Genomic DNA, 15,055 nt, shown 5'->3' on the forward strand with positions numbered 1-15,055 from the left:
ATTTTTCAAGGAAACATTAGTTACTGATCTCTGTTGTAACATGATTTTTGCTGCCTATGGTTCTTTATTTAAAAAAAAATAAAGCAAACAAATGAACAAGAACAAAAAGACTAACTGCAGCATTACCTGCTCGTTAAACCCATCCCTGATGCACAGCAGAGATTGTTTGTTATATTTACATGGGTGTTACATATATTCAGGAGTTACCTTTTACACCTATTACAGATTTCAGATGCTAGTTGGTTAAAATACATTTTTTAAAAAGTAATTATATCAAAGTCTTCAGATTTAAATCCAGCTCTGCAAAAAGAAACTATTTAGAATGATTAACTGAAAATAGTTACCTTCATAATCCTATTTTGTTTCCAGTTTCATTACAACAAGGTGAATAGGATCATATTATTTTCTATAATGCATTGCTGGTTATACGTAAATGTAGTTATAAAACAAACAAAAAACCAGTGTATGTTCTGAATTAATTTACAACTGTTCTTCTCAGACAAAAAACATTTGTATTTATTTTTAACTGTAAAATGGAAACCATTTGAAAGTATCTTTTATTTTCACACAGAATGATCAGCAGGAGTATTCTGGCAAGTGACCTGAATTCTTATTATCTAGGATTGGTGATTCTCAGAGTTTCTTTGCCTCCAGCCATTGGTGTGAGCATTTAAAATGGACTAAGGAACAAATAATGATTCAGAAATGAAAATATGCTGGTATTTTCATTCAAAATAGCAAATATAAATAGCTTGAAGTAGAGCCATGTGCTAGAGATCCAGTTTTGGATCTCAAACAATGTAACTTGACTACCACTGATTTTAAAGAAATCACTATGAGGCCTAAAATAAACAATAAAATAATCTACAGATTTCTTAGAAGTGATAGAAAAATGATTACTTTCAAATTAATAAAGAGTACAATAAGAACTGACAAAAATTGAAATGCAAGTCTGTGCTTGTTTTCTAAGTCACCGAGAGAAATAAATTGGGATCTGATCTCAAGTATGCTCAGACATCAGGAAAGGAATAACAGTGTACAGCACCGCGTAACAGTAACTCTGCCTTGTAAGCGCTGGCAGTGACCCTTTCCATATTGTTTCTTTTCCTTGTACCCTGGTGTTACATTAAAGATGACCAAAACAGTTCTATGATAATAAAGGTTCACACACTATGCTGTACATTTTCAGGTTCTTTAAGTCTCCAGGGCTTTAAAATTAATTAAGGATTCCCAACTTACACTTGATTTCATAACAAGAATAGAAAAGAAAGTTGAAATACACTGCTTCTACACCACCATACACATACTCTACTACCAAAAACTCCTAAAGAAGACTAAACCAAACTGGGATCACTGAACATAGGTGTTAAGGTATAGGATCCAATAAAGAGTTTTTTTTAATCTCTTTCAGCTGAACTATAACACTCGCACTGTTGTGCCCTTCCCCCCCCCCCCAAAAAAAAAAAAAAAAAAGCTGTGAATGCCTAGTCTTAATACACCTCCTTAGGGCAAGGAACTTCATTTCTTTCTTAAAATTAAAGCAAAGATATTGTGGTAATTTGCTTGCTGAATATGATTAAATTTATACCCCAATTCAACCTGAGTGTTCTTCTGGGACAAAAGGCAAGAAAATTTTCTTAATTTTCTACTTAACTTTAGCATAGTAAGAAATTACTATTAAAAATATATATATTTGAAATTTGAAATACTAATTTTAAATGTCTGACTTTGTTTTAACAACACTTTTATCTTAGGGCAAATGCAGACATTAATTAAGTTACACTTGATGCAGATAAAAATTAAGCATATCAAACACAGAACTATATCTCTGATGCCTTATTTGAATCCTGAATAGAATTTACATTTAGGTTGGCTTAAGATTTTAGTCTTGAAAGCTTTAAGTCAGAATACAGAATATTGTTTCTGAGAGTCTAGGAGAGTAGTAGTATCTTTTAGTGCCTTTTTACCATCATTTATATTTATTTTAAATAGCTTTGTAGTTTATTATCACTGATTGCTGGACAAATCTTTAACTGTATTAAAACTTTGGTTGAAGCAAATGATATGCCATTGCCAGCGTAGGGAATTCAGGTGTGGCTGTCATTTTATTAAGAGACAATGAAAAGAGATTTCTTAGATTCATTAAAACAATAAGTAGCCCCCTATTCCCCACCAACACTTTTTTTGGCTTTCAGATAGTATTACCCATCCAAAATATCTATTCAGCAGAGCCACAGTCTAAGAAGATAAGTATCTGCATATCAAAGCCTAGGCATTTAGAAGCCTGAAACTTTGAAAAAAAAAAAAAAAACCATACATCTCTTCTGTTACTAATTACATTTACGTGCAATATCAGTATGCAACTGAAAGCTTTGCACAAATTCCAGTAAGATCAGATTCTTTTATCAACTCAGGGAGAAAAAAAAAAAAAAAAAAGAGATACCACTACATGGTTATGGAACTGTTATTCTATTACTCAATTCTAGTTATGCTTACTGAAGCTGATTAATCTGAGAGGAAAATTAAAATTTCATACTTTTTTTTTTATTTTGGCTTCCTGGGAAAACTGGATTGCATAAGAGATGTAAACTCAATGTTATTCCAGTTATTTAGTAAGATAGACTAAACATCTGTTGAGTCTATTAGAAATGTCAATATACAAAGTATATTGTCAAGTTGAATGAATTTTTAATTAAAATGCATATCAATCATATTAAAACAGTGGTTTTCAGTAAAAGAAACTTTATGGAAAAAATGATGTGGTAAGTAATTTCTTAAGTCATAAACAATGTTATTTACTCACATGGTGAAATCTGCAGAGAAGTTGGTTTTTCTCTTCTTGCCACTCTCTCAGTTCAGATTCAAGGAGTAGTATTTTTGTCTGAAGGGCTTGTTCTGTGTATGACAGTTTTTCAAATTCTTCAGCTACCTATTATGGTATGAGATAGAACATATTTACATTTTTACATATTTACATTTACTTGTAGTTAAAGCCCAAACCAAACTATTCTCTTGTACCTTTGCATTAACAGCTCTATTTCCCATTCTATTATCTAACACTTCAGCTATTTCCCATGCACAGAAACTAAAAAAAACCTGGGAAGTACTCTGGCTGAATTTGAATAAAGTTTCAATTTGGAAAAAAAAAATTATATATATATACACATACACACGAGTAACTAATAGTAACTAATTTGTAAGTGTACCCCAACTTGTTATTTTTTTCAGAACCAAATCTATATTCTCAGACAGTATTGAGAAATAGTACTGAGATAGTTGGTTTTCAACATAGAATCACTGAAGTTGGAAAAGACCTCTAAGATCATCAAGTCCAACTGTTAATATGATTAATCTGAGATGGAAATTACAACCTCATGCCTATTTTCTGATTAAACTAATATAATACACTGCAATCTAAATTCCTACATTTCCTCTTCCATACTGTTCACATCCTTTGTGTAAACAAAAAATCTCTGCTTAAAAGGTGCAAATCTTTCCTCTAAAATTAGAAAGACTTTAGCACCAAAGTTCTCATGGACTGCAAAATTAATTGTGGAGGGCAAAATTAAGATCTTGTTCAGAAACCTCCTGTACTCTTTGTGAGATTTACGTACAACGAAGTTAAAGCATTTTGATTTGTCACAAAAATGATGGTGAAACGTTGGTTCACTGAACTTTGTCATTAATTTCAATAGGATATGTATTCCACAAAGAAGTTGAATTGCATGATTCATATTTAAACAGGCAGAATTCCAAGTAAATTTTAGCAATGCTCCTTATATGCAAATAATCTTTTCCCATCTTTTATTCTCTTGTTTTTAACATCATATGAAAGCAGAAAACAGCAAACAAAGCTGAGAGGTGCACTAAATAATCAATACCATTTTCTTCCCTTCCTCCAAAGCAGATTCCAGTTGTCTGGTTAAACCATTATACTCTGCAATTTTCTCTTCAAGCTGCAATTTACTGCACTGAAGACTCTCATCTTCTTTTTTGAGCTGATAAGCAAGTTCTTCATTTTGAAATTCTATCTTTTCTAATTTCCTTTAGGCAAAAGAGATTAATGTATTATAATTCATTACAGCAAACCAGTAAAGAAATTATTTGCAGTCAGATTATTTTATTTTTTAAGAATTACCTCTTAAGGTCTTCATATTTCTTCTGAATGTTAAAGTTTTCTACTTCCAAGGAATGACTGTCCATGGAATTTACATTGTCTTCCTCCTGTGAAAATGACAATTCCTTTCTAGTTGAAGAGACTTATATGCAGGATATTATAAAGTAAAGTAAACCTGCCTATTAAAATCCAGTCAAATTATTTAACTTCAAGTACATCTTATCTTATACTCGTGTAAGAACTATCCTATATTTGAAACAAATAAAACTGCAGTCAAAGTAGCAGACTAAAACTTTGTGTGAACACTTAAGACTGATGACTTGCTATGTAACAAAGTGAAATCCTAGCAAAACCCATATGCTGCCCATGCAGCGTTGTGTTTGGAGAGCTGGCCAGGTCTGTCTCCTTGTGAACCTTGACTCTTAAGCTTTAAATCCCAGCAAGAATAAATTGCCTCACTCTACAGTCACAGAAACCATAAAAATAATACTATATATATATACACATACATACATATATATATATAGTTACCTGTGAAGAACAGGGTAGCACTAACAAAGGATTTCAGAAAGTACATATATATTTATAATCAAAAATGACAATCAAGTTCATAAAAAGAGGTATATCACTAGCAGGACATGAAAAAAAGCAAGAAGCCAAACTGTTTTACCCCTACCCAGCATCCAGATTGACAGATGTTTACATTTTCTTTTAAATCCCATAACAGTAGCAGTGGGATTATCGCTCTTGCTATCAACCATCAGCTTCAGATCAGCAGTAAATGGCCATATCAACATTCTGCTGGCACCGTAACATAACTCACAACCTCCATCATTCACTGGACTACCTCAAGTAGTTCCATTCACTAACTTGAGCTAACCTGGCTGAATTTGCTGACTATATTTATATAGGCTGTTCTACTGGCACACTGGGGGTAGAAGAAACCTTCAGCATAGGGGTAGTAAGTTGATGTCCCAGTCCAGATGAACCCAGGGAAGGGTTTCTGCACATAGTCCAGTTACTTCAGAAGCAACTTCCCTAAATTCTAATCATAGGATCAAGGGCCAGGCTAAAATATCTAAAGGACACAATTGAGATTTAATGCCAAAATTTAACTGCTATTTGCCATACTAGTGGTTATATTCCCAATTATGTCACTGTGCTTAGAAGCGGCTTGTTTTTTTTCCATTTGTTCAGGAAAATATATAGTTGGACTAAAAATACATAGATAATTTTATATGTGTACTTCAAAACTAATTGTTGCTTAAATACTTTGCTAAGCAAAAATTGATTTATGAACTTACGAACATTTCAGGAATAAGTATTTAGAAAGATACAAACAAAATTTGATGTTATAATGATGATCTTGACATGAAATTTAAAAAGAAACATCAAGGTATACGTATTTTTAAAGAGCACAAGGCCTATAGGGACACAGAGACTCACTATGTTTCAACTTAAGTCAGCATAAGTTTTCCACACACAGGAAAAAGATTAAATTTATTTTCCACCCTACTGATTCAAACACCTTTTTCATTTTTGCTAGCAAAGTATTCTCTTCTAATACAAAGTACATTAAAGGAAATGAGGAAAAAAAGAACAACCATGGAAATTGATGTCACAGACAAAAAAAGGCTGAGGAATATTTAGATTCAGGCTTTTATTTTCTCTTAAAGCAGTAGTGTTAAAATTCTGCTAAAAATAGAAATTTTCCTATTGAAGCATATACTTGTTTTATATTTTATCAACCAATGCAGTGTATTCATTAACATGGTAAAGTTATCTTAAAAATATAATTTGTGGCTATTTCTCTGTATGAATATTGTCTGGTTTATAAATGAGTCATTAAAAACAAAATAAATGTGGTATTAAATTACTCCACAAGATAAAAATAATACTTAGATTTAACCATTTATTTCCAGGAAAGAATTCTGAAAGACTTCTCATGACATAACTATGCAAAAGGTTCAAGAATACACTTATTTAAAAAATAGAAAATCTGAAAGTAAAGACAAGTAACTAGGATTTCTTGTCACATACTGAACTTGCTTCTGGCAACAGTTTCTAAGCTTTTGATTTATGAAGCAACCAACAAAGGAAACAGCTTAACAGGCCCATGCACTAATAGAGGGGGAAAAAGTATTCCAGAGACTTTCACATGTTTTCCATTTATCTTTAAAAATCACTATGTTCTAGGCACCTGAACGTGTAGCTCCCTAGGGTTTTTGCATTTCTGTGCATTGATCCTTTCCCAGTACATAAGCTTTTCTTGAAATTCTTGCAGCTTTTCCTCAGCTGCATTCAGTATGTCACAAACATGTTCTAACTCCTTTGACTCAGCCTCTATTTTGTCCTTCACCTGCATAACATCATCACAGTAAAAAAATCTAAGTGTAAAACCATAAATTAAGTGTTATAAAACTTAACGGCTTTCCATGCAAGTAATAAATCTGAAATTCTACATAGATTGCATAACATCATCTATTTTATAAATACCCAACAAAGTTACAAGTTCATGACTGGGGAAATTTCTGTCTCTGACTACATGTCATTAAAGACTCTGTAGCACTGATAACGAACGTTTACAAAATTATGCAAGTATTAGTAGCTGATCATGCAACACCTAAATTTTTTTTAATTAATTAATTAATTAATTTTAATTTTAAATTATTTTTATCATAATATATTTTGGAAGATGGCACGCAAACACACTAAGCAGCTTACAGGAAAAATTCTGGCTATGCAAATATTGCGGTGTTTGAAAAGCAGGCAACAACTAATGCCATCTAAAGCTGCATTCAATGCTGCACAAATATTATTTATGGGAACAGAAAATATTTTTCTCCATTCTACAGCTGAATCATGGAAAAATAAAGTTAGTATGAAATAAAATGAACATTTGAGATGCTCCTCTGTGAGGACTAATTCAATTCTCTAGAAGCACATCAGGCAATACAACCCTTGTCCCTGCCTCAACTTTATTGCTTGAAAAGAAAATGTATTATGATGAGCAGTGGAACTCAGGAAAGTGATTTTCCTACCATGTTTTCCAGCATTCAGCTTCACCTGCTGAAAAAAATTAAATCTCATCTCTATATGGGTTCTCTCTTTTAACCACTATGTAGAACGAAGTTAAGCTGCAGAGCAGTCTTACAGTGGGTTTTCTTCCCTACACAACTTTCACAGATGTTCTGTCAAGAGATCTAGTTTTAAAATCATCAACAAAATTGTATGTTTAAAAGTGACAAAATGAATTCTAAAATAGTAGCCCAAGCCCATAGTCATTTGTCTAAGAACCTTTTCCCACTTGTTTGTAATTATATAGTATTCAAAAAACATCCATTCGCAAGTAACGGTATAACATTCAATGCATTTAAGTACAATTTTGTAGATGGAAAAAGAAACCTTGATACTACTACAATAAGTGGATCACAATAACACATGAAGGATCAAAGTCCTACAGAATTGTTTGGGAGCATGCTATAATACTGCAAAATTTACCTCATCTACTTCTAAACATTTGTTTTCTGTTATTCTTTTGTTTTCTTTTAAGACTGTTTCACATCTGGATTTCAATCCTTCTACTTCTGTTTGTAATTTTTGTACCTACAACACAATATATTTATACCCATATTTTATATGATTTTTTAAATCCAGAAAAGATAGAATTATTTGTATTGCTTCTGTCATTCCTATATTACAACAGCATTATAATCACCATGACAACAAATGTTTTATTACAAATAACAGCTTTACCATTTCCTCAAAACTACTTATAGATTTAAATCCTATATTTGAATGTTTCGATATGCTAGTCACCTGAATTTTACACTGTTCAACAAGGTTTTCCTGTAACTTTGCCTTTTCTTGCAGACCTAGCATCTCATTTTCAAAAGAACCAGTACTGTTTTCCAATGTAGCAAGGGAAACCTTGATTAAAACATGGAAAAAAAGCATTACAGTGCTGTTAAAATAACACAATATACAATATAATATTACCATCAAGTGACCTGCAGACATTAAAAGGAGTGTCAACTATTTATCCTGTCAAACAAGAACAATAGTCCACGGTTCATTTATCAGCTTATAAGAATATTTACTTGGGAAGATAAATACACTACAAAATCTGGAAACTTAAAAAATTGAAATCAGTAATCAAGGTGAACTCAGTTCTTATGTTTGCAAAACTTTATTTTTAATTAAAAGAGAATTTCTAGGTAAGCAATTTTGTAGCTACTGACAGTAAAATAAATGGCATCCTGGTTAAGCAGGATGATTAGAAAATGCTGTTCCTAACTTGATATCTACTATCCAGTAGATAAATTTTAAATAAATTTTAAATAAATAAATTTTAAATAAATTTTAAATGTCTCATTTCACTTACTGTAAAAAAAAAAAATGGGTGGCAAAATTTATTCTACAAGTGTGGTATCTCTAGACAGAAGGGCAAAAGTGAAATAATGTGGTTAATTTTTTTTAACGTATCAGAAATACAGAGCCATTCCTCAGTGATTTATAACCATCTCACCTTTAATTTTTCATTTTCACGATAAATCTTTTCATTTTCAGAGTTAACAGAATTTAGCTTTCCAAGAATTTCCTCATTAGAGTTTCTTCTGTATTCCTCTTTTCTTTTCAGGTCTTCAGAAAGGCTTGTTATCTGCCTTGTTAGATAGGCAAGAACTTCTGTATGAGATGTTTCCAAAACTCTCACTATGCAAATTAATTGTACCTTAAGATAAGTTCCATCACTGTTTTTATTTATTACAAGAAAAAGAAAAAAAAGAAACTGGAGAACACGTTTAAACATATTTAAAAAGATCTTAAGAAAGCAGTATCTATTGAAATAATGATTTTCCAAAAGAGATGTGATCCATCAAAGACGTATGGCATATTCTGTGTGTACATTGACTGGATAGTTTGAATAAGATTGGATAGTTTTGTCTTGCTTTTCCAAGCAAGAGTAAACTGTTCAAATGGGCATTTGAGAGGAACCAGTGCGGTAAGACATTAATGCAACCAATAATTTTGCTGCTGCTTTGTCCGGAGTAGAATCTGGAAGCCTAAGAAGCTTCTATGCTGCAGCAGATGCAAAGATTGACTCAAGCTGTTGAATCAGTTACTAAATGATTCTGAGGAAGCAGCATAGTAGTCACTAGCAAGCTCAGACTATTAGCAAGAATGCAGGAGAAATAACATATTCCTTACTTCCACGGGAGAACTAATTTATTTCAAAAAAAATGTGAAATGCAGCTAGAATTATTACATTTGCTCTAGTTTTCAACTATAAAATTCTGCTCAAAAATTTACAATATCAATACATAAACTTGCTTACATTGTCAACACTAATACATTACTAAATATTAAGTTTATGTGATTACAGAAACTATAAAACCAAAAACCAACAGTTTAACTTACTTCTTACGGTCTTCTGTTTGAATTTCTAACATTGTCTTTTCTTCCACCATTCTATCATGCTGTTTTTTCCAGACATCAGAAGCTGAGAGTATTTCAGACAATTTGACTTCCTATAGAATACAAGAATCACAGATCATGTAACATAAGGGTGTCATGAAGTATGCCATCTCATTCTACAAAATCTTCTAAACACAGGAGCTGTTTAATATAAGCTGGCACAATTGGATCGCCGTAGTACAAAGCAATGTAAATTTTGTCTTTTTGTCTCAAAACAAACAAAAAACCCTACCCACATTTAAAGTTGCTCTCAAGGCAGAGAGATAGTTCAACACTTGTACTGTCTATCAACTTCAGAATATACCAGCATTTAAGATGAAAATATTTTCTTAAAACAAAAATATTTCTCCAATACATCCCTACTTATATAAATTATATTAATTAATAACAAAATAAAATTCTGCCAAAACATTTAAAGAATTTAAAAAATGATAGCTCGATAAGAAATGCAAAGTTACATGAAGTCCCTCAGAGAAGTATGGATCATTAACCAACACATGCGGTCTTGAAAGTACGTGATGTCTTCAATGGGCAAAGAAAACAACAGTATGACTACAAAACATCAGAAGTTTAGGAGCTAGACTAATGCCACTCCTCTATACTGCTATTACTACTGTTTCCTCACAGAGATAAAATAAATAAATAAATAAACAAACAACTCCAGGTATACTAACTGGAAAAATACATCTTTAATACTGGCATATTCAGAATGATAGCAACGCACACAAGAGTATGAAAACACACTCTTATTAGGAAATCCAAATAAGTCAATAAAGATCTCAGCACAGTTTTGATCCACTTGGCCTTTTTGAAAAATTACATGCAGTACAGATATAAGGGACAAGGAAGAATCCAAGGAGTAATATGGATTAAGGAAGTTGTGTTTGGATTTTGAAAATGTTCAGAGCAAGCAACTTAGAAATAGAAAGCTAACTATCCCTATGAGACGCCGTAAACTGATAAAGAAAATAAAGACTTCAACCCCCAGTTCTGAACTGCCAGCTAGTGTACCATACTTCTGAGCTTAGTCAGTGCATCTCCACAAAGGTGTAAGAGGAAGATCAGAAAAGGTGTAATTGAAGCTGATCAGACTCCTCTCATTTACTACAGTTTGGAGTATACAACCTTGTGGCTTAAGACGTTCACTAAATTTTAACGAAAGAAAGACAGCGAATATAGTAATAGTTTACAGGTCACTTATAGCAAGCTTTTCCTTAACTGAGGAACAAATAAGAGATGCAAACATAGCATGAACAACCAACTTTCCTATTTTCCAAAGGTAAAAGTCTCCCAAATCTTCAGTTTAAAAGAACACAGTGCAACATTACTCACAGTGTAGTCACTCACATGTTCTCTTATTCTGGAGGTTAAGTTTTTCACAGCTTCTTCAAAATGTGCAGCTTTTCGTTTCTGGGATGTGATTGCTTTTCTCAGACCAGTCTTCTCTTGCTTACTTGTTTCCCTTAAGGCTAATATCTGATGCTTGTAATCACCAACTTGAAGTTTGTACTCTGCTATTTTCTTTTCTAGAGTCTGCAGCATAATTAAACATCAGATCTTTTCAAATTCTGTACCTTACAAATCAGTTTGTGAGATATCATAATGAGGAACAGAGCTGCAATTTTAATCTGTTTCCATTAATGTCTCTGAATCTTGTAGTTGGCACAAGGAGCTAGCCAAGGTATGTACAGCAGTAGGCAAGAGAAAATACATGTTGGGAATCTCATTAAGAAGATCAGCAAGAGAAAAGGTTGAGGAGGAATAGAAACAGAAACAAACAGGAGTAGCAGGAAAGACACCAACCTAACTATTGGCAAGTGCTCTTGACAATGAATGTAAAATTTCAGTGTAGATAACGTGGCACGGCCACTGAACCCATTTATTGGATGGAAAATAAACATGGTTACATCATTCGCTTATTTCTATAAAGATTAGCACCTTAATAATGTGATACATACTGATGTACTTGCGGTCTACGCTCTGAATCTGAAGTCAGCATGTCCATAACTAGGACTGGAGATAAGTAACACTGCATATGAAATCTAAAACAAAAGTTAAGATCTTGAATTTGTGTGGTTTATTTTTTGTTTGTTTGTTTTGTTGTTGCTGTTTGTTTGTTTTAAATCAAGAAGCTAGGAAAGGCCAAGGTCTTTTCCCGAATATACATAGTGTGATACGGTCTTTTATTAGATGACTATATACTATTTTCTTGCAAGATCTCTGACTTTTCCCCCATGCATATAATGGCACCATTCTATTAATGAAACAAAATTGTGTAGTAAATAAATAAAAAAAAAAACTAGTATTTTATATTTGATGAAGACTATCAAAGACAGTTTTCAACATATAATTAAAACAGGCTATGACAAGCTTAAACCAATGTAGTACATCACACATTGTATGGACAATTTGTGACTCTCGTTTCCCCGTGTTTGATTTTGCAGCCTTCATGTATTTTTCATCCATTTAATTACATTATCAAATACTTATGATTCAATTGAGACTAAATCTGGGTTCTACAACTGTAATGATATAATCCTTCCTATTGTTGTTAATATTTCTGACTAACCAGAAATGTCTGATGAACAGAGTTTACTAATCCCATCCAATCTGGGAAACTGACCTCTCTAACTTCCTGACATCCATATTTTTCATCTACATATAGCTTTCTATTAAAATATGAATAGAAAAGGAGACCAGATATCAAAATACTGTATGATGACATACAACAACAGTCATATTGGACTCTGCTTCAAGGAGAATCTCAGATACATTATTTTTAAGGTACTATAGTTTATCAAAAACATGAAAAAGCTAGCAGTAGACAATTACTTTCATAAAGACACATGCAAGTTTCATTCACATCATTTCTTATTCTTCTGGCAATGTCAGTAGGCTATCAGTATTTATTTTTTCCCCTCAAGTCATTGACAAACATCGTAATTTTAAGAATGATGAGAAACATGCATTTAACATCTAATATTTAACCTGTGATCTACACGAATGGGACCACAACACACCATTTACCTAATAACTATGCTACTTTGCCAGCCTTATTTGTGACACTATTTACCAGTTGCTATAACATGCACATAGTATGCATATGAGAGGATATGTCTCAGTAAAGGCACTGCTAATGGCCCCAAAACTTATCTACAATCAATGCAAAGTCTATGTAACTTGCAATGTGAAAGATGGCCTCAGCTTACTGGGACTTAACAAGACGAAAGGTACAACTTCCAAAAATGAAATGATTAAAAAAGAAAAAAAAACAGATATGCAGGAAAGAGTTTTCATATATAGGTTCTTAGAATGTATTTAATAAACAAACACGTGACTTGCAAGAAAAATGACTTCAACAAACAGAGCAAATAAACACTCTGAGTCTATATACAGGCTTCCTTAATGTTGATAAAAGCAAACAACTGTTATCCCCTGTTATAACCGCAGGGGGTCACAATCACAGTAAAAATTGGTGTTTTGAGTATTATTCAGCGGCTGAGGTAAATTTAAAGGGAGAATTAATTTCATATGCAGTCCCAAGTTCTTGTCTAGATGCTAACAAAATCATTGCCAGCTACCAACCGACTTCAGCACTTTTCAAAAACCAAACAAATGAAACTTTTATATAAAGATTTAAAGGAAATACAGTTATATATCAAGTTACTTATTGAAGTATCATTGAAGGAAAATGTAATTCTAACAACTACATTAGGCAGAACAAGAAAGCATTTTTTATTCAGAGGAAAATATGAGGTACTTATATAGACATAGATGTAAGTGGCCTTTTTTTTTCCATTGAGTTGCTATAGGTTCATTAATAAGTTCAAATGACACAATTTGTATGGGGGTGCATACTATTCAAAAAAAAGCTTGTAAATTAATAACACATAGTTTTGCAAACAAGGCTTTCTCATTTATACCTACATTCTTTACAAGTTTCCAATACTAAAATCGGAGACTGCTTACAACTCCAGCCCCTGGCACATGACCTTTTCCTTACCAGTAACTACTGTAAATAGCCAAATATTCCTTTTGCTTGTTTTAATTATTTTTATTTTGAAGAAAGTGGAAAACATTTTACCTACCTTAAGCAAAGTAAGATTAGACCCAAATATTTCTCTATCAGTCAGCATTAAGACCTTTATTGAGTCTTCTACAGTTTATAAAAAGAAACAGGTGTGTTTCACACTTATCTTAAATAGCTTAAAATAACTGACTCATTCTGGGGACTTGTCTCTTTCTTCCTATTAACTATATGGAAACTGCTTCAGGATAGATATCAATCTCCCAGATAGTAAAGTTAAGTGAGTGCAAATACTTTTACTTGTGCTTAACTTTTCTTCAGTAGAGCTACTAACGTGGACAAGTTGAGAAAATAAGAAAAAAAAAAAAACCACCTTGCAATTAAAATAATGCAGTCAGACAGACTGTGCAAAATATAAATGCTTTTTTTTTATTTCAAAATTTTCTTTTACCAAGGGTTTATTTCAAATGACACCTGAAATTAAAAAATATCTATTTGATTTGATAATATATCCATGTATATTAAAAAAAAAAATACTTGAAATCAAAGCAATACCTAAAAAAGATACAACTCTCAGTTGTGAATTAAACTCTGACTATAGTAGGGCTTTCTTAATTTACATATAAACTTAAACACGAGTAAAAATATGCTAACCTGTATTTTCAGTTTTAATTCCTCATTTTCCACTCCTTTTCTTCGAATCTGACACTGCAGGTGAGCTTCTACTGTGCTTGCCGATCTTGATATGTGGTCTTCTTTCAGTACATTGATCTAGGAAAGAGAAATAAATACAACTGAAAAGGAACAAGGGGATAGCATAGATAATCTTTTATACTTTCAGATACTGGGCCCCCCAAGCTGTTCAGTATCAGGTAGAGCTCTAGTCAGGGTATGGTATGTTGTGTAGACTCCACCTATGCTGAGGTTTGCTGTTATTATGGTCTTCAGAATTTTTATAGGCCTTTCTTAGAAGTAAACAACCCTATTCAGCATTTCTTCTCTTAAGCAAAAGGATGTTTCTATGAAAACATGGTGCTCCACTTCAAGATAAATAAAAGGACATGCCAGCATCTTTGCCAAGGAAGAAAGTATTGTTCAGTTGGCACCATGTGGTATGGCACATCCCTTTGATCCGTATGTTTTATTTGCAATCACTTAATTTCCTATTTTTTTTTTTTACTAAGAAATGTTTAAGCCTGTATCCAATTGAATACATTTAACCTTTATTATACTAGATAGCTAATTTTGGAAGCAAGGGATGGATGCTAAACCAAAAAAAAACAAACAAACAAAAACAAACCCTAGGGTGTTCTGCTGCTTTTGAGGCAATATATTAGAATGAAACAATAATGTGCAGGCAATCCTAGTGGACTGGAACTCCGAGTTGTGGCTAGGGAACCTGGAGTCTGCAGAATGCTTTCTCCAAGTCTGCATAA

The 15,055-nt window shown here is 32.6% G+C and overlaps 1 protein-coding gene across 1 annotated transcript in view; it reads right to left on the reverse strand.

Moving 5' to 3' along the window:
- The window catches only part of ODF2L (outer dense fiber of sperm tails 2 like), a 60,695-nt gene that overhangs the window by 33,890 nt on the left and 11,750 nt on the right, over window positions 1-15,055 (reverse strand). Inside the window, exons 9-18 of the mRNA XM_080602987.1 lie at window positions 14,274-14,390; window positions 10,925-11,125; window positions 9,536-9,645; window positions 8,646-8,868; window positions 7,937-8,047; window positions 7,619-7,723; window positions 6,318-6,476; window positions 4,139-4,224; window positions 3,882-4,044; window positions 2,804-2,929 (exon numbers count right to left, since the gene is read on the reverse strand). Of these exons, the coding sequence (XP_080459113.1) occupies window positions 2,804-2,929; window positions 3,882-4,044; window positions 4,139-4,224; window positions 6,318-6,476; window positions 7,619-7,723; window positions 7,937-8,047; window positions 8,646-8,868; window positions 9,536-9,645; window positions 10,925-11,125; window positions 14,274-14,390 (1,401 nt within the window). The remainder of the gene's footprint in view (window positions 1-2,803; window positions 2,930-3,881; window positions 4,045-4,138; window positions 4,225-6,317; window positions 6,477-7,618; window positions 7,724-7,936; window positions 8,048-8,645; window positions 8,869-9,535; window positions 9,646-10,924; window positions 11,126-14,273; window positions 14,391-15,055) is intronic.

The sequence above is a fragment of the Anser brachyrhynchus genome (assembly GCF_964034855.1).
Source record: "Anser brachyrhynchus genome assembly, chromosome: 8".
Classification (NCBI taxonomy): Eukaryota; Metazoa; Chordata; class Aves; order Anseriformes; family Anatidae; genus Anser; species Anser brachyrhynchus.